General features: G+C 41.0%; 1 protein-coding gene across 7 annotated transcripts in view; it reads left to right on the top strand.

Moving 5' to 3' along the window:
- The window catches only part of gulp1a (GULP PTB domain containing engulfment adaptor 1a), a 69,148-nt gene that overhangs the window by 38,888 nt on the left and 8,734 nt on the right, over positions 1-21,526 (top strand). For all 7 annotated transcript variants that reach the window (XM_054786827.1, XM_054786823.1, XM_054786822.1 and 4 more), the window contains exons 2-3: positions 15,389-15,466; positions 20,607-20,668. In XM_054786827.1, the coding sequence (XP_054642802.1) occupies positions 15,439-15,466; positions 20,607-20,668 (90 nt within the window). In that variant the 5' untranslated portion in view covers positions 15,389-15,438. The remainder of the gene's footprint in view (positions 1-15,388; positions 15,467-20,606; positions 20,669-21,526) is intronic.

Genomic DNA, 21,526 nt, shown 5'->3' with positions numbered 1-21,526 from the left:
GCCTCCCGGTTCGCCTGACAAGGGTCGATCGTCCTCGCTCCCGTCAACCAACATGATGCAGCTTCAAGGTACGCTGTCGTGGGCGGGCAAACAGATTGACATTCGTGCTCAAATTGACTCTGGCGCTGATGACAATTTCCTTGATGAAGTGTTAGTCAAACGCTGCTCTATAGCGGTGGTCAGGCTCTCTGTGCCCAAGAGAGTACATCTTGGCGAGCATTAATTATCAGGCAACCACCGTGAACTTTTGAGGTTTTTTATTATCCCTTTTTGCTCTGCACCTGTGGTTCTCGGGTTAACCTGGCTACTTAAACACAACCCGCGCATAGATTGGCCATGTTCCATTGTCCTTAACTGGAGTGTGGTTTGTCATACTCATTGCTTCCGTTCGATAGGGCTCTGTCTCCTCTCCTCCACCGCCCTTATGACTGTGGCATCGACCTTCTGCCGGTGGCTGCTTTGCCTTCCTCACGCTTATATTGTAGAATGTGTCCAAGCCGGAGACGAAGGCATTAGATTTTAGGTGCATTTCTTCCTCGCTATCCGCCGGCCTTCTTCCCCCGTTGCTGCAGGGTTTTTCTTTGTGGAGAAAAAGGACAAGTCATTACGTCCCTGTATCGATTACCAGGCCCTCAATCAAATCACTATCAAGAATTAATATCCCTTACTCCTCTTGGAATCCGCCGTCACAACACTTCAGTACGCCAGATTCTTCACCAAACTCGACCTCCGTAACGCTTACCACCTCGTGCGCATTTGTGAAGAAGACAAGGGAAAACAGCATTCAATACACTACTCGGTCATTTTGAATACCTGGTCATGCCCTTTGGTCTGACAAACACCCTTGCAGTGTTCCAAAATCTCATTAATCACGTTCTTCGGGACATGCCAGGCCGTTTCCTTTTTGTTTACCTCGACGACACCCTTATTTTTTCCTCTTCGCTGGAGGAACATATACAACAAGTTCGCCTGGTCCTTCAAAGACTGTTACAAAATAGACTATTTGTTGAGGCTGAAAAATGCTCTTTTCATTCTTCCTCTGTTCCGTTTCTGGGGTTCATTGTGGAGAAGTGCCAGCTCAGAGCCAATCCTGCTAAGATTCAGGCTGTGGTCGACTGGCCTGCTCCAATATCAAGGAAGCACTTACAGGGGTTTTTGGGATTCGCTAACTTCTACCACCACTTCATTTGGAATTTCAGTCGAGTCGCAGAACCTTTGACTAAGCTTACATCCACTAAGAGTCCGTTCACTTGGACCCCAGAAGCAGATGCCGCATTTGCTAAGCTTAAGGCTCTATTTACCTTGGCGCCCGTAAAGGTCCATCCTAATCCCTCTCAACAATTTTTTGTTGAGGTCGACACCTCTGATAGTACGTGGGGGCCGTCCTTTCCCAGTCCTCCGCCACCGAACAGAGGCTGCACCCCTGCGCCTTGACGCCCCTTAACGTCTGACCCCGGCTGAGCAGAATTACGACATTGGCAAAAGGGAACTTCTGATAGTCGTACTGGCCCTTCAGGAGTGGAGGCACTGGTCGGAGGGGGCGGAGCTTCCATTCTCACAGATCACAAGAACCTGGCCTACCTACGCTCTGCTCAGAGACTCAACCCCCGTCAAGCCAGGTGGGCCCTGTTCTTCACTCGTTTTAATTTCATCATCACCTTCCGGCCGGGGTCCTAGAGTGTCAAGCCGGATGACCTGTCCTGCATCTATGCCCCTTCCGCTGAGCAGACCATTGAAGAACCCATCATTCCTGGTGTCCCTGCCTCCCTAGCCAGAGGACTTTTTACATTGTTCGTACCTACCCTGGTGTGTAGCCAGCTGCTGCCGCCATTGCCTTTAGTTATACATTTTTGTTACTCACCACTTCCTCCAAGGCCTGCAGGGGGACATCAAGAGAAAGGTCACGGAGTCCCTCCAGGCGGTCCATCCCCCAAGGGGTGCCCACCCCGACACATGTTTGTCATCCCCAAGCTCCGCTTTGACGTGCTTTGCTGGGCTCAAGGATCTAAGCTGGCCTGCCACCCCGGTGTGAGCCGCACCATCTTCCTCCTCAACCAGCGTTTTTGGCGGCTCACCCTCCGAGCAAACGCCAAGAGGTATGTGACCGTCTGTTCGGTCTGCACACAGAAGAAGAAAGGCATCCCAACAGGCCCCAGCTGGGATCCTTCAACCTCTGCCCATCCTGTCCTGGCCATGGTCCCACATAGTCCCCAGAGCAATGGACAGACCGAACAGACCAACCAGGACCTAGAGGCAACCATCCGGTGCTTGTGACACCAACAACCCACTATGTGAGCAGTAGAGTTCCCGTGGATTGAGTACGCACACAACTCCCTCGTCAGTTCCGCCACAGGCCTGTCCCCCTTTCATGCAGCCTACGGTTTTCAACCACCAGCATTCCCCTCCAAGAGTCCGACTCCACGGTCCTGTCGGTGTCAGCCCACCTTCAACACTAGGGCTGCCCTCTCCAGAGCGTCTGAACGGAACCAATGTGTGGCCAATCGCCATCGCACACCCGCGCCATGCTACCAGGTTGGACAGAAAGTGTGGCTGTCCTCCCATGACCTGCCCCTTGCCGTTGATTCTAACAAGCTGGCTCCCAGGTTTGTCGGCCTCAACCACATATCTAAGATCATCAACTGTGTTTCCGTGCACCGCTGGAGCCGTGTTTTCCCCTCGTCTGAGTCGAGTCCAGCTGTCCCTGCCTCCCTAGCCAGAGGACTTTTTACATTGTTCGTACCTACCCTGGTGTGTAGCCAGCTGCTGCCGCCATCGCCTTATACATTTTTGTTACTCACCACTGCTTGAACGTGTCTCTGGAGACATTAAAAGAACTGTGAAGTTGACCAATCTGCCTCTGCATTCTGTGGTCCACCGCACACGTTATAACAAATATATTGCAATCTACTAACACAATTTATACTACGTTACACTCTTCTGAAATCTGTGCGTATGCTGCTAGCCCTGCCTCCACCCACCAGGATAAAGAGGCTGTATGACTGACAAAAGGGTTCACTCCATTCATGTCGTTGTTCTACGGAAGTTAACAGTGTTAACTCTCTTCCTGTTTGTTTCCTTCCTCTCTTCCTGTTTGTTTGGAGGCGGGAGACGAAAACAGACATGCATGCACATGGCATTGTATTGAGGTTGGCAAAATGATCAGGTTCAATTTTATTAATTGTGTGATTAATTAATTAATTTATCATCGTCCCAAGGCCTAGTACCCACAAGACAAGTTTTTTTTTTCTGAACAAGAATGTCAGGTGGCAGCGTAAGCCGGAAGTTGGACCCCAGGATGCGAGAGTCGATTTGATGTAACAATATTTATTACACACTTAGGCAGAGGTACAACAAAAATACAAAGTGCAAACAAGGTAGAAAAAGGTCCAACACAAAAATGCCCGGAGGTCTCACAGGAAAAAGCACAGGTGACAACTCAGAGAGCTACCAGAAACTATGGTAGAGCTACAAGTAAACAAAAAACAAAACACAAAAGCACTGCAGAGAATAAAGCAGATGAGAAGAACAAAAGGCGATAATCGCGCTGCTAAAAAGCACCAGGCAGGGATTACAAGAAGTAGCGCAAGGTTAAGGCACAGAAGCTTAATAGCAAAGGCGAGGAACACTGCGTGGAAGGAGCCTGTGACCGTGCGAGGTCGGCAACAATCTGGCAATGAGTGTGGTGGAGCTTGCTGCTTAAGAGCCACCTCTGATGGGTTGCAGGTGCGTCAGTTAACTCACAGTTGGCGGGAGAAGAGCACTGCAACACAAGGCAGGAAGAGGGCAGCAGCGCGATACAGAACGTGGCAAAGAAATATTTTTAAACTTTTTAATGTTACGAGATCTACTTAATACTCCTTCCTTAACACTCCATCTTCTGTGCCCCTTCCCTGACGTACTTATTGTCTATTGTCACTCATGCTTTGCCATGCATTGATTGACGTTAAACAGGCACGTGAGACAATGCACAACATCAGGCGCAGTGCAGGATGTATCCTGCAAAACAATCAAATTATTGTACGTTAGGAGACTTTCGGAATCATTGATGTGCATCGCAGAGAGGTTGAAATTATCGTACAAGTACGGTAATTATCGTACATCAGCGCTGACACAACTGGATGTCACAAAGAGGCTTTTCAATTATGGTAAAATTGGCTAAATATCCATAAAGTTTGGTGATAGGTGGAGTACTGCTTGACTCAAGGTAAATCTTTATGACTAACTTGTTAAGCGTCACTAAGACACAAATATAATAGGTCTGCTTTCCTGGATGACTAAGGGAATATAAAAATATTCACATCTCAGAGCGTGAAATCAGTGGATATTTACAAAAAAACAATATAGTTGTCGATCAACTGAGTAATCATTGATTCATCAATTAACTGTTGCAGCTCTAAAATGTTTACAAGAATGTTGAAAGAATGCACAGTGAAAGGTATTGATTGTTTACAAGGCATTTCATTTTGCAATTTAAGAAGTGTGATAGATCCTCATGGCTGTTCATATTCAAAATGTATTTCATATAAATGAGAAGATTTATGTACATGCTGTGAAGTGTCCTTCTGAGGCTGCTGTAATGAGTTATTTTGGACACAAATGTTCTGTGAGAGTGTTGCTGAGAACCACGCCATTGGGTCTGTGACCACTGATGAGAGGATCTGTAATAGCTCTTTCACATTCCTTCTCCTAAGAGACTCGAGTTGTATAACTGTTGAATAAAAGTGCAATTTATCAGTAATAGAACACTACATTCACGCAAGAATGACCTACTGCGTCATTGAGGGCAGGAGACCAACTGTGTGACAAGTGTAACATTACGAGGCGGGATTTGAACCTTGTACCCCCTGGCTGTAAGGCAGACATGCAAATGACATTTTCACTGTGCAGTGCACTGTGAAACAACTTAGGTTTTGTGTTAAATGATTTTTATGCATTCATGCATGCACATTTTTTGCATTAAAGAGCTAAAACCAATCCAGTGTAGGTCAATATACGTTACTATAAGCAATTATAGTGTTGTGTTCTTGGTGACAAAGCAAATTAGTGTAATATCTAATCTCATATTTCATTAATGATTAATTTTATTTTTAGAATAAGCCACAGGTGAATTTAAAAACGGGCAGGGCAAGTGCAACAATAAGAGTTTGAACAGTGAATTATTGAATTTTTCAGTAAATGAAAGTTCCTTATTGCCTGAAGTGCAGCATTAATCATTCCAACTTGTAGCGCTGTTCTTGAGCTCTATACTAACCAATGAGAGCTTTCATCATATTTCACCAGGAGGCTGTTCAAAAACAGGTGCACCGCACCTCAAGGCCAGGGCCTGGAGGATTCTGACCACATCTCCATGCAGCTGGCTACAAATGAGTTCCGTTGCTAGATTATGAAGTTAGACGAGTTTTAGTGCAAGTCAGAACTATATAACTAATATACTGTAACTCCTGCCACTCACACTGTATGCAGAACAAATGAAAGACATATACAATACAGTCATAAAAAGATTGAATGCAAGAATTAAATGAAACAGTAACAAAAAGACAACAACTCATTATCTCCGTGGTTGTCTTGCAGGCCTTTCTACCTTCTTAAAATATTGTCCAAGGCTAGCCTGGAAGGAGAACCTCATTTTTTTTCTTCCCACATCTCCTAGTAACAGCGCACTGAATCAATGACCCCTCTACAATTCATTAGCATTCAATATTCTTTACCTTTATCTAATAATCTAATCTAATAATCTTTATCTCTGTCTTTCCTGGATCGCGGCAGTCCAAAGAGTGGCAAATATTGGTGGACGTGTCTCCTCTTTCTGAGCTGATGTATCATTTTCACTTCCATGGTGATGGCTTTCCTTTTCTTTGGCACACTGCAGCTTGGGACACATAATGAAGTACACAAAATTAACTACTAAGTGATGTTCTTCTTCCTCGGTTTGACTGCACAGGCACACACTGCATTCTTGTTCAGCGTGTGGCGCGTATTCGTTCAATTTAACTCGTTCTCGAGCGAATCTCATGTTTATGGACCAAAATTACGTTTTAAAGTAATTTATAGGAGCGCATTCGTAATCATCAATGTTTTTTAACAATTGTTTAAAGGGAAGTTTTTGTTAGGGGCACATGAGCGGAGCATGTCTGCCTCATAGCCAGACCATTCTAGGTTTGAATCTTCCACAGAGCTTCTGATCTGCTCTCAATGACACTATCGGTCATGCTCGTGTTAATGTTACAATCTATTACTGATTCTTCTTTATATTCAACTGCTGTGCAACTCAAAGCTCTTAGCAGCAGGAATCTGGAAGGTATAAAGAGCCTGTCATCAGTGGCCTTAAGACACAATGGAGTGTTTCTCAGCAACACTTGACAGAAGATTTGTGCCCAAAATAAATTAACTTTAAAGTTAAGGCTGTTTCTGTTTCATCATTTTTAAGGAGTGCGGCAAAGTATGTTTAGATGCCTGAAATTTCAAATTTACTTTCCTCCTTAAATAACGCACAACCATTATTGTCCAAATAGCGAGTAAGTGAGTGAGTAACATTATTATATCTTATTATCTATGTTTAAACTTAAATGTTCCAAATTTAACAGGTATAAAAATATAGATATAAAATGTAGAATGTAAAATATTGATCCCATCAAAGAAAAAGATGTCCTTTTTTGGTCTATGTCTAAACAATAAATACATTTGACATGTTATTCTGTTGACTTTATTTTGCCAGTGCCTTACAGCATGCTTGGGGATATGATGTCTTCTTTTACGCATTTGAAGACACTATAAGAATACTACTTTTGTATAATTGGCATCTTTATTTTATAACGTAAGATTAATGTCTACATCAAAAAACATTAACCGTAGAATCAAATTGTATCGAATTGTATCGTTTGTACGCTGCGTCCAATCGTATGAAATTGTTGTTTTTTTTTAAATATGTAGTTTCTGAATTGTATCGTAACCTGTGTATCTAGATTTGAATCGAATTGACAATCACGAAGAGATTTACATCCCTCCTTTTTTTGCGGTAACACTGACGAAATGACACTTTCCCCAGTGCTCAGTGCCCATGCTTGGCTAGTCCATCACCTTAAACTTCAGCCTCTTTAGAAAGGCAGTGGTTGTCTTGGCTGTGTGTTTGGTGTCCTTATCATGTTGGAATACTGCCTGGCTGTTGTTTCTCTGTGTCACAGTACATGTTGGCTTTCATGTTTACCTCAGTGAACTGTAGCTCCCCAGGACACATGCAGCCCCGTACAATGACACTTCAACGACACGATTCCAGTAATCCATGTCCTTAGTCTGATTGTCTCCAGCAATGTCTTTCTTGTTCGTCATTTATATAAGAGGCTTCCTTTTGGGACGACCATGTAGACCAATTTGATGCTGAATGTGACAGATGGTCTGAACACTGACTGGCTGACCGCCCACCCCTCAACCTCTGCAGCAATGGCCGCAGCACTCAAACACAAGCTTTGGAAATTACACTGAGGATGTGAAAATGAGAGGAAATGTGAATGTTTAATTTGCAAGTCGATTTCGGTGTGTGCCCCTAAATTTTCTGCTTGCAGTCCTAAAATTTTAAGTTAACTGAGTACTCCGGTTTCCTCCCACATTCCAACTTGCATGTCAGGTTAATTGGAGACTGTAAATTGTCCATAAGTATGAATTTGAGTGTGAATGGTTGTCTATACTGTATGTGCCCTTGCTATTGACTGGCGACCAGTCCAGGGTGTACCCTGCATCTCGCCCGAAGTCAGATGGGATAGGCTCCAGCATACCCGCGACCCAAGTGAGGATAGGCGGCATAGAAAATGGATGGATGGATTGTTCTCAACACATCACATCACATTCTCTCAAGCTTTGTCTGAATCATGATTTGTTTGTTTACAGGCTCTAAATGGCCAGAAAAAAAGAGACCCATCTATTGTGCTAAGGAAGAAAAGCTATTCAATGCCAGAAATTGCAAGGAAATTTAAAATCGTTTCCCATGCTGTTAACTACACCCTTCAGAGAGCAGTGCAAATTAATTATTCTTTTGTTGCTTTTCAATGGACTGCTTGTTTACTTTGGATTTTTGTCACTTTTTGTTTCAGCACAAACATGAATCAATTTTGTAATTGTATGCTTTAAGCCTTTATGTTTCCTTTTCTTCAATTTTCACATAGTTAAAAATGTGTATTGATCTCGAACCTATGCCAAAATTACAATACACCTAGCTGACAGCATGCTTTATAAACACCCCTGAGGGACTTGGGGGGGTATTCTGTGAAAGTGGCTCAACCAAGGCAGGCTTTGTACTCAAGATGCAGCTCAACAAAACCTAAATTCCCCAAACAGAACTAAACGGTACCGCAACAGTGGTTATCAGCTAACTTTGTCAAGTCCGGTTCTCGGCTTTGTTCTCAGTGCATATTGATATCATATTATTCTACTTCCGTTCAAAAATGTAGCCATCCCGGCTGGTGTATTTTACAAAAAAATGAGGAAGTAATTATGATGGAGCGATAGACAGAATAATGATGCGCAAGTTAACACTGATTTATGATGCTACTACTAGTCTTTTCATTTATCAAAGCTCAACATTGCACAACTTTGACATTTTAACACTTATCCATTTAAAAAATAAATACATTGCAGCAACAACGGTCTTTTTTTCATCTTTGAAATACAGTATGTCTTCGTTTTGTATCTCACTGTGACCTCTTCATGGCAGCGTTGACGTGTTTTGTTTTACAATCCATTTTTTCCTTGTTATGTTACGTTACCATGGTGATCCAGCTGCTTTAAAAGAGAGCTACCTTTGCTGAACAGGCAAGTCCGGCTTTCCACTCAACACAGCTCGCTAACCCACTAAACTCGCTTCACAGAATACCCCCTAAGTGAGGGTCTCCGCCTTATTACGAAATTCCTGTCACATCATTCATAATTCCAACAGAATCAGCTGACCAATTGGTTCTGATCGGACCCTTAAGCCCATTTAAGGTCTTCGGGCAACCTTCTTTTTTCAACTCACCCTGTCCTAATCAACATATTGTGGTTGCATAAAACCACCTGAATTCATTAGAATCAATCATGAAGTTATTCTTAGTTTATTTTTTGTCAGTTCTCTCAGTCACTCAAGTGAGAGGTGAAACGATTGCCTATCTGCACAGTCACACTGCATGTCAATGACAATAGATTGGTATCTCACATTTCTCCTTCACTTCCATATTTTAAACAATCTGTATATTTCTCGTCCCGGTAATGCACCCAGAAGTACCCAAGAAATCACCCCAATAAATGGTAGGCAGTTTTTCAATTTAAAAGTTTTCCACTTCCATTAGTCGAGCTGCTGAATGCGTGAGTCGGCGTGTGCACGTTCCCTTGCTTTCACCACACCTGTGCATACAGGATGCAAATATGCAATAATACAGAGCACAGCAAAGAAAATCCCAAGCAAAATAAAGTGTGAACAGACAAGCCCACATCCGCAGACTTCCCAGATTTTAAACGCTCTCTCATGCAGAAGTCCGTGGCTTCCTCGCCAACAAAAACACACCCACACCCAAAGCACTGACCAAGCTGGATCCCTAACCAGAGCCTCTGAAAACACAAGGAATGCATTTTACTGCATTGTGTGACCTTTGTAAAGGACTCTAAAGCAGATGTGCGTGACTCTGTTTTGTCCTTATCATGCCATAACATGACTTTATCAAGGTCACTTTTCCAATTAATTATATATGACAGAACACTATTTTACACATGCTTTTAAGTTGAAAGAAAACACAGCTGATCAATTATAATACTGGCATGCACTTCATTTCAATCCAAAGCTCTTAATACAAGGGGTGTACCGATACAACTTATTCACTTCCGATATGATACCGATATGCAGCCTTGAATGTCGGCCGATACGGATATCGATCTGCTATCAGCATGAATCTTACATACGTTTAAAACTTATATTGTAGTGTGGAATATTAGGTAGTGAGCAGTTGGTATGAGAAAAACTGATCCTTTTACTTCTTTTTGCATCTGTGGTATAGTTTTATCGACAATGTAGTGGCAGCTAGGCATAATATAGCGAGGTCGTAGTTCCTCAATTACGCGTTTAAACACGATATTACTCACCACCAATAGGGTCTGGCTGTTTTCTGTTATAATTTTTTGGAACGTAATGTGGGCGTTCCCCATGTGATGATGCATGTGATGATCAAATAAATGATGTGATTGGTCGTGTTAAACGTTTACGCTACTGTGCCACCACGGGAAACTTGTGCATGACAAGTGTAGCACTGAGCTGCAGTGTTTTTTTATGGACTTAAAGGGATAGTTCAGATTTTTTGTCATGAAGTTGTATGACATCCCCATCAGCAGTGTAGTCCATCAACGGTGACTTGGTCCCGTGAGCCCAGTTCTGGGGGGATTTCAGTGATACGTTGTTCCGGTTAGTTATTTGGGTTACTTAAGTCTGGCTTCTCATAACAATGTGCGCTTGAAAGAGAAATACATTTGCAAAAAATCAGACCTCGCAAATCGCTCGGCTTTACTCTTTACTTAAATAGCCCCAGCAACTAACAGGAACTACATTTCTTATCACCGAAATACGACCACAACTGGGCTCACGGGACCAAGTGGGGGGGTAAGTCACTGTTGATGGACTACATTGTTGATGGGGATGTCATACAACTTTCCGATACTCGTTTTTAGCTGATATTGGGGTGATATCCAATATCGAATTGGGACACTACTACTTTATACTGTACTGTCGTCCTTCGCTCGAACATCGTACCCTCACTCTATCCAGGTTTTTCAAATGACATGAATTAATGGTGGCTGTTTAATGGTTGGTCTATTCGTTTTTATATATATTTTTAATCATATTTTGATAATTATACATATTCATGGCCTAAATTAAGTATTTTCAAGCATGAAAGTGGCTAAATGAAGGAAATATAAGGCATTCAAAAGACGTGATATGAAGTTTAATGCAGTATCTGTGACGTGTTGTGTGTGTCTTTAAGACACGTGGCCTGGGAAGTGATGTGTGTGACGTTAGCTGCTTAGTTGCTGCTTAGTTGACTGTTTGCTGAGTGCTAGCAGCATGTTAGCAGTGTAGAGAGTAGCCGACAGCAGCTCCTGTATGAAAGTTCACTGCATGTGATCTTTGCTTGTTAATAAAGCGATGGAAGTGCATGGCGAGTATGACCATAAACAGAAGAGTAGTATTCTACACTGTCACATTGATGTGACGATAGCCACCAGGAAGTACGCTGCCATACTAACTGCTAACCTGTGAGTCTGTCTTATCTTATTTATGCCCAAGATGTAATATTATTTTATTATTTTCTGTGATTATGTCTACTATATTGGGTAATACAAGTGGAAAGGTGACTGTCATGTCTAGAGGGCTCTAATAATGGTAAGATCATAAACAGGTTTTCTATACTCTACGAGGATATATATGGATCCTACTTTGTGGAAATACACTTATTGCGGTCGGGTCTGGAACCAATTAGCCGTGATTAAAGAGGAATGACTGCATGTATTTCAATGCTTCCATTTCTAAGAATCCCTCTGCGACACCTAGGGGTCTGGGGTGGTACTGCAGGGTGGTCGTGTGCGCCACCCCGTATCCTTTATCCTCTTTTTTCCATTATTTTCCGGAAAACATCCCTTATTTTCAAATGCCCATGTTGACAGGGATTTCCACAGCTTCCAACATGCACATGCAACATAGACAGTTATGCGAATCGCCGACGACACCATCTAGCCTCGCTCCCTCAACACACAGCCACAGATAGACTGCAGTCCTGTGGGAAACCCTGTAGAGTAGACATTGTTTACTCTTTGTTTCACCTCCTTTTCCCCACACATGTAAATGTCTCAGTTTGTTGGAGAGCTGGTGGAGATGTAATTGAAATGGCACTGTTTCAATGGGAAGCCAAACAAGTGATTTAATGTTGACTTCAAAATGTTTTGGTCTTCCTGCTGTTTTGAATGATGCCAAGATGTTGACCGAAGGCTTCTGCCATGTAGTGTGATGATGATTCACTGTGGAAAAACAAAAAGGTCAGGCTGCAACCTCTGGCATGTTGGGGTTTTATAGGTCATGCCTGGTATGCCACAATGCATCTCAGTGAAATGCTTTTTGTCGAAAGGGGTCCCGTTTTCATACACCATGCCAAACTCAAAAAGAGTTGTTCACAAACTGGGGGCGGAGGAAGTTGGGTTTGAATGTTAAGTATCGTGTGTCTCGGCAAACGCTTCTTGTTGAGTTTTCAAACCCCGTGTTTTCCCCATACTGCAGTCTTTAGTGTACCACCATCTGGCCAGCAGCTGAAAACCATTAAGATCTCTTCCTTCTTCTGCTTTTCCATCATAGTTGGACGGCACGTAAGTTGCTTTTATCCTAACTTTGTTGTTGTTTGCTTTTTGCTGTAGAGTTTTTTTTTGTAATTGTTATCTGAAGTGGCGCTTTATCTTGCAAAAGTGGTGATAGAACAGGTGCTGCGTTTGATTATAAAGCAGACAGGCTGTGCAAGAGAGCAAGCATTTGCTTTAGACACCTCGCTTAATCAACTAAGGTATTAAAGGATTGGATCCATGACTAGATACATGTAGCAATTCTTTTGCACTTAACCAGTAAGGTTCCTGTTCCAGGGTGAGAGGAGAACAAATACAACAAAGGATGTTTGTTGATTTTCTTTCACTTTGAATTATGTTGCGACCAGAGGCATGGTTCTGCCTCTGTTGTTGTTGTTTTTTTGTGCTTTTCAGTCCCATTAGTGAGTTGGATGTACACTTTAGATGTTAACTTGGATTTCTTTCTTGTTTAAGTAAAAAAAAAAATCATTTTCATTTGTTGGTTGTTATTAACTCATTTTGCAGAAAAGAACAATTCACAAAGAAAAAGTGGGCGGTGCTCTTTTCCAGAAACATTCCAAGCTGAATTCCAAATGTTTGAGTCACTGGAGTTCCTGTGTTAGGCACAAAACATATTTTTCTGGTGTAACGAGGATGCAAACGTAGTCGTCGTGGATGCGAGCTTTTTTGACCAGTATGACATTTTATTTCACATGCCAAAGGCATATTTCATGTCGCAAATACAAATATGCACATTAACTACCATGGTGGAGGGTGAGTTAAATGTGGACTTCTTGCTGCAGTTAGTAAACACAAGGGGACACCATAGAAAGTTGGCAGAGAAGCGTTAAATCGATGTGTGTGCTTATGGCTGTGTGGGATGCCAGGTCTCCTGAGAGGGTGCTGCTGAGTCACCAGACAGGATGCTATTAAAAAAGGCCAAACACTGCAGCTGCCAATCATACTGAGTGACATCACGTGCTGGTGTCAATAGAAAACAACTGGAAAACAGCTGTCGAGATTTTTGCCTCTTTTTTGATACATGGGGGGCCAAACCACTAACTGTTTGTATTTTGTTCATTTTCATTTGGTCTGTCTAAAGCAGGGGTGTCCAAAGTGCAGCCCGGAGGCCATTTTAAAAAATAAAAAAATTGAAAAATATGCAGCAATTTCACACAAATAGTGTCAACATTATTGTCGACATTATATTTTAAAATTTGTAATATTATGAAAAACACGCAAATCAATGAATGAAGTTGTAATTTTTTTTTTTTAATTAGGTTGCGGAAAAAGTTCTAATGTTATGATAATAAAGTCAAAATATTATGTTAATAAAGGCATAATCACATTTACAAAAAGAAAGTTAAATAATTGGAACGAGAAAACAGCTAAAATAGTAGGACAAAAAAGTTGTATTCTAAAGAGAAAAAAATTCACAATTTTCCGAGAATAAACTCGTATTATTATGAGGAAAGATTATGTAAAAAATTGTTAATTGCCGCCCTAATGCAGACTATGTTAATTTGACAGTACAAATTGGTCAAATTAAGAGTCCTGCAATGGGTTGGGTACCCACGGATATTTGATGGGTACCTGTGGGTAAAAAAAAAAAAAAAAAGTGCACAGACTCTATTACAGGTTGATCATTTTATTGTGAAATACGAGACCACCTCTTCGGAGTGCTTCATGTGACATTGACATTTATGAGTGTGACCAAGTTCATTGTCTTAATCTTTGTGCTGTTTATAAACACAATGATCATTCGTTTTATTTATAGTCGCCTTTCTGGGCACTCAAGGACACCATACAAACAAGCAATAAGGACCAAAAAATAACATTACAAAAATAGATTTTAAAGTAGCTGATTTTTAAGTGAATGTTTTGAGTCTTGATCTGAAGAGGGTGAAAGAGTTCAGGGGTTAGTGAGTTCCAATGACGAGTACTAATGAGTGACAGGATGGCTACTGGATCTGATCAATGAGTCTGCATTAAAATGGAAGATATTGACGATGACATTCATGGCCCCCTCGCCCCAACATATCACTTTCGTATTATGTGCCATCAGTGTCAGTGATGGTTGGAGGTTGCGTGACATTTTTCAGTGCCAAACGAAATTGCAGCAGTGCGATGCGTCTTTTTAGGTGTATTTTGTTGATCATTGTCTCGTCGAGTACGGGGCAAATGAGCTAAGTAAATGTTCATGACATTTTATTGCAGGGTCAGAGGTTATTTAAAGATGCAGATCATGCACTGGCACAGTGCACATTTTAGTACATCCGCGGTTGTCACAGACTGTGGACCAATTAAAAAAATAAAAAATTAGAGTCAAGACTTTTCTGTTCAGGAAAGTGTACTAATGGGGCTGCAACTTTATTTTAATGTATGTTTTATGCTTACCTGTAATCAATGATTATTAGTAGTAGTAGCTTTAGTAAGAGGATGAAGGATGTCGATTGTGGGACATTGGGCGACTGAGAGCTACCCTGTCCAGGATAGTTTGTCCCTGCCACCCCTTGGATTGCTGAGTTTTCAAAGACCCAAAGCAGTGGAGGCAAAGACAAGCCATTGAGATGGAAATGTTTTATTACTGGGAAAAAAAAATCCTTACATTATAATGCAGTAGAGCAGTTTTCTGTAGTGCGTGTAATCTAGTGAAACCAGACTTAAAATGCGCGTGAACACCTTGACCCGTCTGCGACTCTTTGAAGTTGGAGTAACACAAACAGACTGTGATTGGAAACCGCATTCTTATCGTGCACACTTTGATCGATAGCTAATGACTCCAGTTGCCGCGGCGTGTTCTGGGTCTTGGTAAACAATATTGGTTCTGGCTCAAAAAAACATCCCAGTTCCTTAGTTAAATGCATTGTTGCTCCAAGAGTCATTCATCCCGCTGTCACTGCATTACACAAAAGCGCTTAATAACACGTTAAGGACCAAGCTCTTCAGAGGAATATATTATATATTTGAAGCCTGACGGCAGTTGTTGTGGTATTTTGCTTAGATTCCATTACTTTAATCTGTTTTTCCTCTGCTCTTGCTGCCCCTCTAGGTGGAATATTGGACTATATTCAGGAGGAACAGCAGCTGACATTTTCCGCTATGAATCGTGCCTTCAACAGGAAAAAAGGTGAGTGGAGAAATGATATTTAAACAGCAACTCATCCGGACTGGAATGATATTAATATATTGTCATGGTTTTTTGCAAACATTCTCTTACCTTTTTTGCTTTACGTTTCTGATGAAGTTTGCTCTCTGTTGCTGTGTGTGACAGACTGAAGTAAACCTCCCATGTGGGGAGTGGGTAATTATGAATTGTAGCTGACATCATTGCTAAACACTGTTACCTTAAGTCATGCATAGAATGCAGTAGGTGGTGTTTTGCCTCCTGACTTAAAGACATGAGTAAGACTTGACCACGTGAGTCTAAACTAAATATTATTAATCAACATACAAAGCACAATAAAATGATTTATACAAGCAGACTGTAGCATTCTGGAAACAAAACAGGCGCTGAAGAGAAAAACATCCGGTCATGTGTCTGGGTAACTTAAGAGAAACGTGCAGCACACACCAGTTGAGGTGACCCTACCCAAAGGCAAACGAGGGAAGATTTGGGGCTGCGTTTTAGAGAAACAGCTTGATCTGTTTACCACCATCTGCCGTGCTCCTCTGCTTTAAATCAACAGGAGAGGAGGATTTTTGGAGAGTGCCTGGTAAAGTGTTCAGGGCCCATGTGGCTCACTAGGCTACATTTACGATTTGGTGTCACAATTCACTTTTACTCTTTAGTATTCTATTTAGCAGCGAACGACTAAAACCAAGAAGGTCTAACACTTCTTGTCGTCTCTCTGCAGCGTGGTGCAAAAAGTTTATCAAAATGCGTTTCTGCTTGTACTTTACTGTCATGCTTGCATAATGAAACCACTTTGTTACAATCTAAAGTAGTTAGTGTACAGCTCGTATAACAACAACAAAAGTGAGTACACCCTTATTTTAAACTGTAGTAATTGGGCCCAAATATTTAATTTCCTCCCTGGTGTCATGTGACTCGTTAGTGTTACAAGGTCTATGGTGTGAATGGGGACAGGTGTTAAGTTTGCTCTCATACTGGTAAGTGGAAGTTCAATATGGCACCTCATGGCAAGGAACTCTCAGAGGATGAGGAAAAAAAGAATTGTTGCTCTAGGGGTGTCAAACACGTTTTAGACTTAGACGGACTTGATTGATCGACAAGGGATCATCACATCGCAGTTCTGGCTGTACTCAGAGGGCTACTTGTAGCTGTCAATATACATGAATATAAATATTGAATACAGTCGTCCCTTGTTTATCCCGGTTAATTGGTTCCGCATCCAACCGTGATAAGTGAATTTCCGTTAAATAGGATTCAATTTTAACAAATAAGTAAACCTAAATTGGGTTTTTAACGTTATTAGAGCCCCCAAGACATTAAATAACACCAATATAGTCACCTTTACATTTGTATTACCCAATATAGTAGATGCAATTAGAGAAAATAAGACGTATTCGGCATAAATAAGCTGACATAGACTCAATTGTAAGCAGTTCCTTGCTTTTTTTTCCTGGACAGTGTATTTCCACCGTACTTCCACCATCGTAATGGTGGCTTTAAATGGCTTTACACTGGTATTACCCAATATAGTATACAAAATAAGAATAAATAAGCCATTTAAAACATAAATAAAACTCCTACTCGAGCAGTGTCACAGTAAATGTGTTCCCTAGGGAACCTCAGTGACGTGACTAGTGCATGTCTCACCGAACAAACACAAACAAACAACAAACAAATCTCGACACCTTGTGGCCAATGTACAACTTAATAACGTTTGATTCACATGGAGTAATTTGGCCCCATAACTACAATCTAGCTTCCTTTGCAACTAGTGTGCGTTAGAAGCAAAACAGAAGGCGTTAGGTGCTTCTTATGCTAATCAACGAGCATGATGATGGTGGCGGACATGAAACCTAACAATTATTATTGGATTTCCAAAGTTCCTGTATTTCGTCAATATTATCTTAGTGGCAGAAATTGTGCGACTTCCTGCAAATCCACTTCCACTGAAAATCATTTTACAGGATGCAATTACAGTTAGTAGAATTATGTATTTTTTTTATATAATAATATATAATCACTATACGTCAACAATATCACAACAAATATGAGCATGGAATTTCCATTTCACCTACTAGAAACAATTTAAAAATATACATATTAGAAGATCCTTGTACAGATCTCTGCAGGTTCGGAGAACGTGCCGTATGCAACTGCAGTTGAATGTGAATATGCATGTGAGTAGAGAGATTGCGTATCTCAAAGCGGCACAATTGGGTATCAGTAGAAGTGCGATAAAGGTTGTCCTTGGAGCCCATCTGATTTGTTTTTTCCTGCATGATCGAGAACGCTGCACCCTCCTCGTGTCATTGATTGAGTACGCCATTGAATAAAGTCATTGCCTCCTCACTTCTTGAAAGCTTACAAAAGACTGTTCATTTAGAATGCAGAACTCAACCTTCTAAATATACGTATGTGCTTATAATGGAGTAGTGTTAATGTTAAACAGGCCCAGAATTGAGATACCCAAATGATACTGGAAGTTTACTCGAAGATGCCTAAGAATTTCACTACAATTAAAGTATGCTTCCTTTATACGGATAGGAAATTGTTATATTAAAACAAACTACTATCTATAACCAAAGACAAAAAATTCAAAGGAAGAACTGTCAGGAAAATGATTCCAAAAACAAAACGACACAGGAACCTGAAGTTTTGGAATGTAACCAATATTTTCAGGAAGAATGTGCCCTCCAAAGTTGCGAGAACTGCCGTCGCGCATGAAGTCCTCAATTTTACGGGACTTCAACTTGGCAAGTGTCGGAGGATTCATTGTGTCGATATGTTTTGCTTTTCCTTTGGCTTTTTTGGGGCAACACTAATTCAAAAAGCCGCCCACAGGGCAGCCTCTCTGGGAATAGGAGTGTGCTAATGCTGCGTCCCACAATACGCCATTTTATGACGTGGCGGTGCGGCCTTTATATGGACAAATCTGTTTTTCTCCCTAAATTTAGAGGGCGCGGCTTAAACACTGGTGCGTTTTATACACCGGAAATTACAGTATCAGGTTTCTACGATTTTGAAGGAAGATTTGCTCCCTTGTTGTGACAATGTGAACCCAAAACCTGAGAGGTTTGAAAAATAAATGGGGGACATTTGACTATTCTGCAGAAAACAAGAGCGCAGTGAGATGAGCAGTTCCCATCTCTTGGGGCTTCCACACAATGCACTACATTTTTAAGGCCTTGACACTTCCTAAGCTGTCACAACACTTGACAAAACGACACTGAGCAACTTTCAACTGGACAACTCGGGAGACAAAGAATTCTGCCTTAGATTCTTTACGTATATCATCCAAAACAATGTGTACAAAAGCCTTGAAACAAGCCTACTTGTCATGTCAAGTAACATCCTTGACCACGCACTTGAATTTATTGCTATTGTGCCCCCTTGCTCAGCATTAGTCATCCCTCTATCAAAGTCCATTCACGAGGCAAATTAGGAAATTAATTTCACTCAACCGGACGCCTAAAATGCAAGAAGTGATCATATTTTAATTGCATCATAAAAGATAACTTTATGTATGCGCAATAAAAAGTGGATTAATAAATGAATGTGGAAAAAATACAGCATTTGTATAATCATACTTGTTTTTATAAGCTGGGTTTTTACAATTTATAGACATACAATATGCATATATACACTACATAGGTGTCAGTGTTCACAAATCCATTAGCATATACTGCATCTTGTTTAAGGCCAAACAACAAAGGAGTGGCTGAAGCAGCAGCACATTAAGATGCTGGAGTGACCTTAGCAGTCTCCGAACCTTAATTCTAGAAAAAATCTGTTGAAGCAGCTGGAACCTCGAATGTCCAAGTGACAGCCTCAAAACCTTCAGGTCTTAGAGAGTTTTTGAGCAAAACCAAGTCCCTCCTGATCTGTGCACAAATCTGGTAACCAACTACAAGAACCGTTTGACCTCTGTGCTTGCCGAAAGACCTTCTCCACCAAGTTTGTCTCGCGTCATTTCTCGTTAGGCATTTTTAGGAGAAACATTTTGGGACAAAATGTAAACTTAAATGAGGCTGAGATGAGAATCTCAAATGTGTCTTCTGAGCTGTAGAATAGAAAGCTTTGCGCAGTAAAAGTTTCCTCTGGGTAGTCATCATTCGCCACTTTGTGCTTCGAATTTCACTGCTTCACTCTATCATGGTTTTAAAAAAATATATTTTATTAATAATTATTTTAAAAATGCATATTTAAGCAAATTTTACATTTTTTTTTAACCTAAATGAAGTACTTTAAATCATAAAAATGGCTAAATGAACTAAAATAGAAATATAAGGCATTCAAAAGATGCATTCAAAGACGCCGACGATATGTAGTATTCTACACTGGTCACGAGGTGTCAGTGTTACAGTTACTGTAATGTTCGATGTGACACACAAGCACCAGAATTGATTGCTGGAACAAGAGGTTTTTATTGCAGGTTTGAATGATCTCGCAACAGGCACAATAATCCCTTATAAAAATCGCTAATGATAACAACAACACGGGGTACTGTTGCAGCCGTAATCCACGACAAGCAAAAACTCAACTCTAAACCCCTGACATCACTTCCTGTCCTTCCTTCACTCAGCTCCCCTTTGGAACACATTTATAGCAACACATACAAGCATGAGTCTTATTTATGTCTTAAATGGCTTTTTTATTCTTATTATGTCTGCTATGTTGGCTAATAGGAGGGTAAAGGTGACTAGGGGTGTTATTTCATGTCTAGACGGCTCTAGAAATGTTAAAAACTGTACTTAGGTCGTAAACAGGTTTTCTAACTACGAAAATATTTGATTTATAAATAAGGAATCCTATTTTGCGGAAATTCACTTATCATGGCTGGGTCTGGAACGCAATAAACAGGAGATTACTGTACTAAGTGCTTAAGGATCATTTACTTTTCATTCGAGCGCATTTGTCATTTGTTTTGTTAAAAGCCAGTTCTAAAATGTTACTGTGTAACCTAAGACTGACTGTATAAAAAGGTTGACTGCAGATGGAATGTTGAAATGTTGCTCCTTGATTCTTTACTGCGCACACATACATCTGTTATCTATTGTTGAATTAGACCCTGGGCCAATGAGACCGAAGTGTTGTGATGTATTTATTTATTTGTTGGTTTTTTTTGGGTCATCAGATAAATCATGGATGCACACCCCCGAGGCCCTGGCCAAGCATTACATAGCCTACAATGCCAAGGTACGTCTCGGCAAATTAGTGCGGAATAGAATTGCTGATTGTTTTCATATGAAACCTCACTTGTTTTACTCGATTTGTACATACAGCCATGTTCTCCTGTCTACAGAGGAAAGTGTACACCACATTATCCTAATGCCTTATTGAATTAGGTGACTATCTTAGGGCTTGTTTTATTGCAGTTAGACTTCAGAAAAGTGATTATCTTTATACGGTGGCCTAGAACACACAGGCAGGGTAACAAACGGTCGGAATAAAAATTAAGTAACTGGTTTATTCACTGAGGGGGGTGTAAGACATAAAGGTATCTTCTTTGATTAAATAAGGCGTGCAAGAGAAAATCCATGTATGGACGACTGCTTCATGCCGCATGAATGCAGGATCATTAGTTTGCAAGCCAAGCGGCAAATCATGGATGGATTCACACGGATTTGTACCAGAGACCAGAAAGATCAATCCCAGTTTGAGCTGTCATCTAATAGTTGGATAAATTTTGGTCTTCACGACCATTAAGGGGCTAACATCCGTGTTTATGACGTCTGATATTGGAAGAGACTCCCTATTCAGCTCACTGACGTGCTCAAGTGTTTTCAACTGCGAGAAATGACAGCACACGTGCACAAAGGTTAATGGTTCCATCTGTTGGGCAATGGCAGAATTGCCGCTGTTTTTGTACTTGTGTTCATGCGTTAAAGCATTGAGAAGCCACCTGTGAGTATAGCTTAGCAAATGAAATCGTAATTCTGAATTTATTCTATTCTTGTAAATCTTGTATTTGTTTTTTTCCATTCTCATCACATAGAATACAAATTTAAAAATTGCATGTAGGATTGTTTTCTGGTAATTGATGTGACTTTTGTT

Source organism: Dunckerocampus dactyliophorus, chromosome 9 (genome assembly GCF_027744805.1).
Source record: "Dunckerocampus dactyliophorus isolate RoL2022-P2 chromosome 9, RoL_Ddac_1.1, whole genome shotgun sequence".
Lineage (NCBI taxonomy): Eukaryota > Metazoa > Chordata > Actinopteri > Syngnathiformes > Syngnathidae > Dunckerocampus > Dunckerocampus dactyliophorus.
The sequence above is the reverse complement of the archived record's forward strand: the minus strand, read 5'-3'. Positions and strand labels throughout refer to the sequence as shown.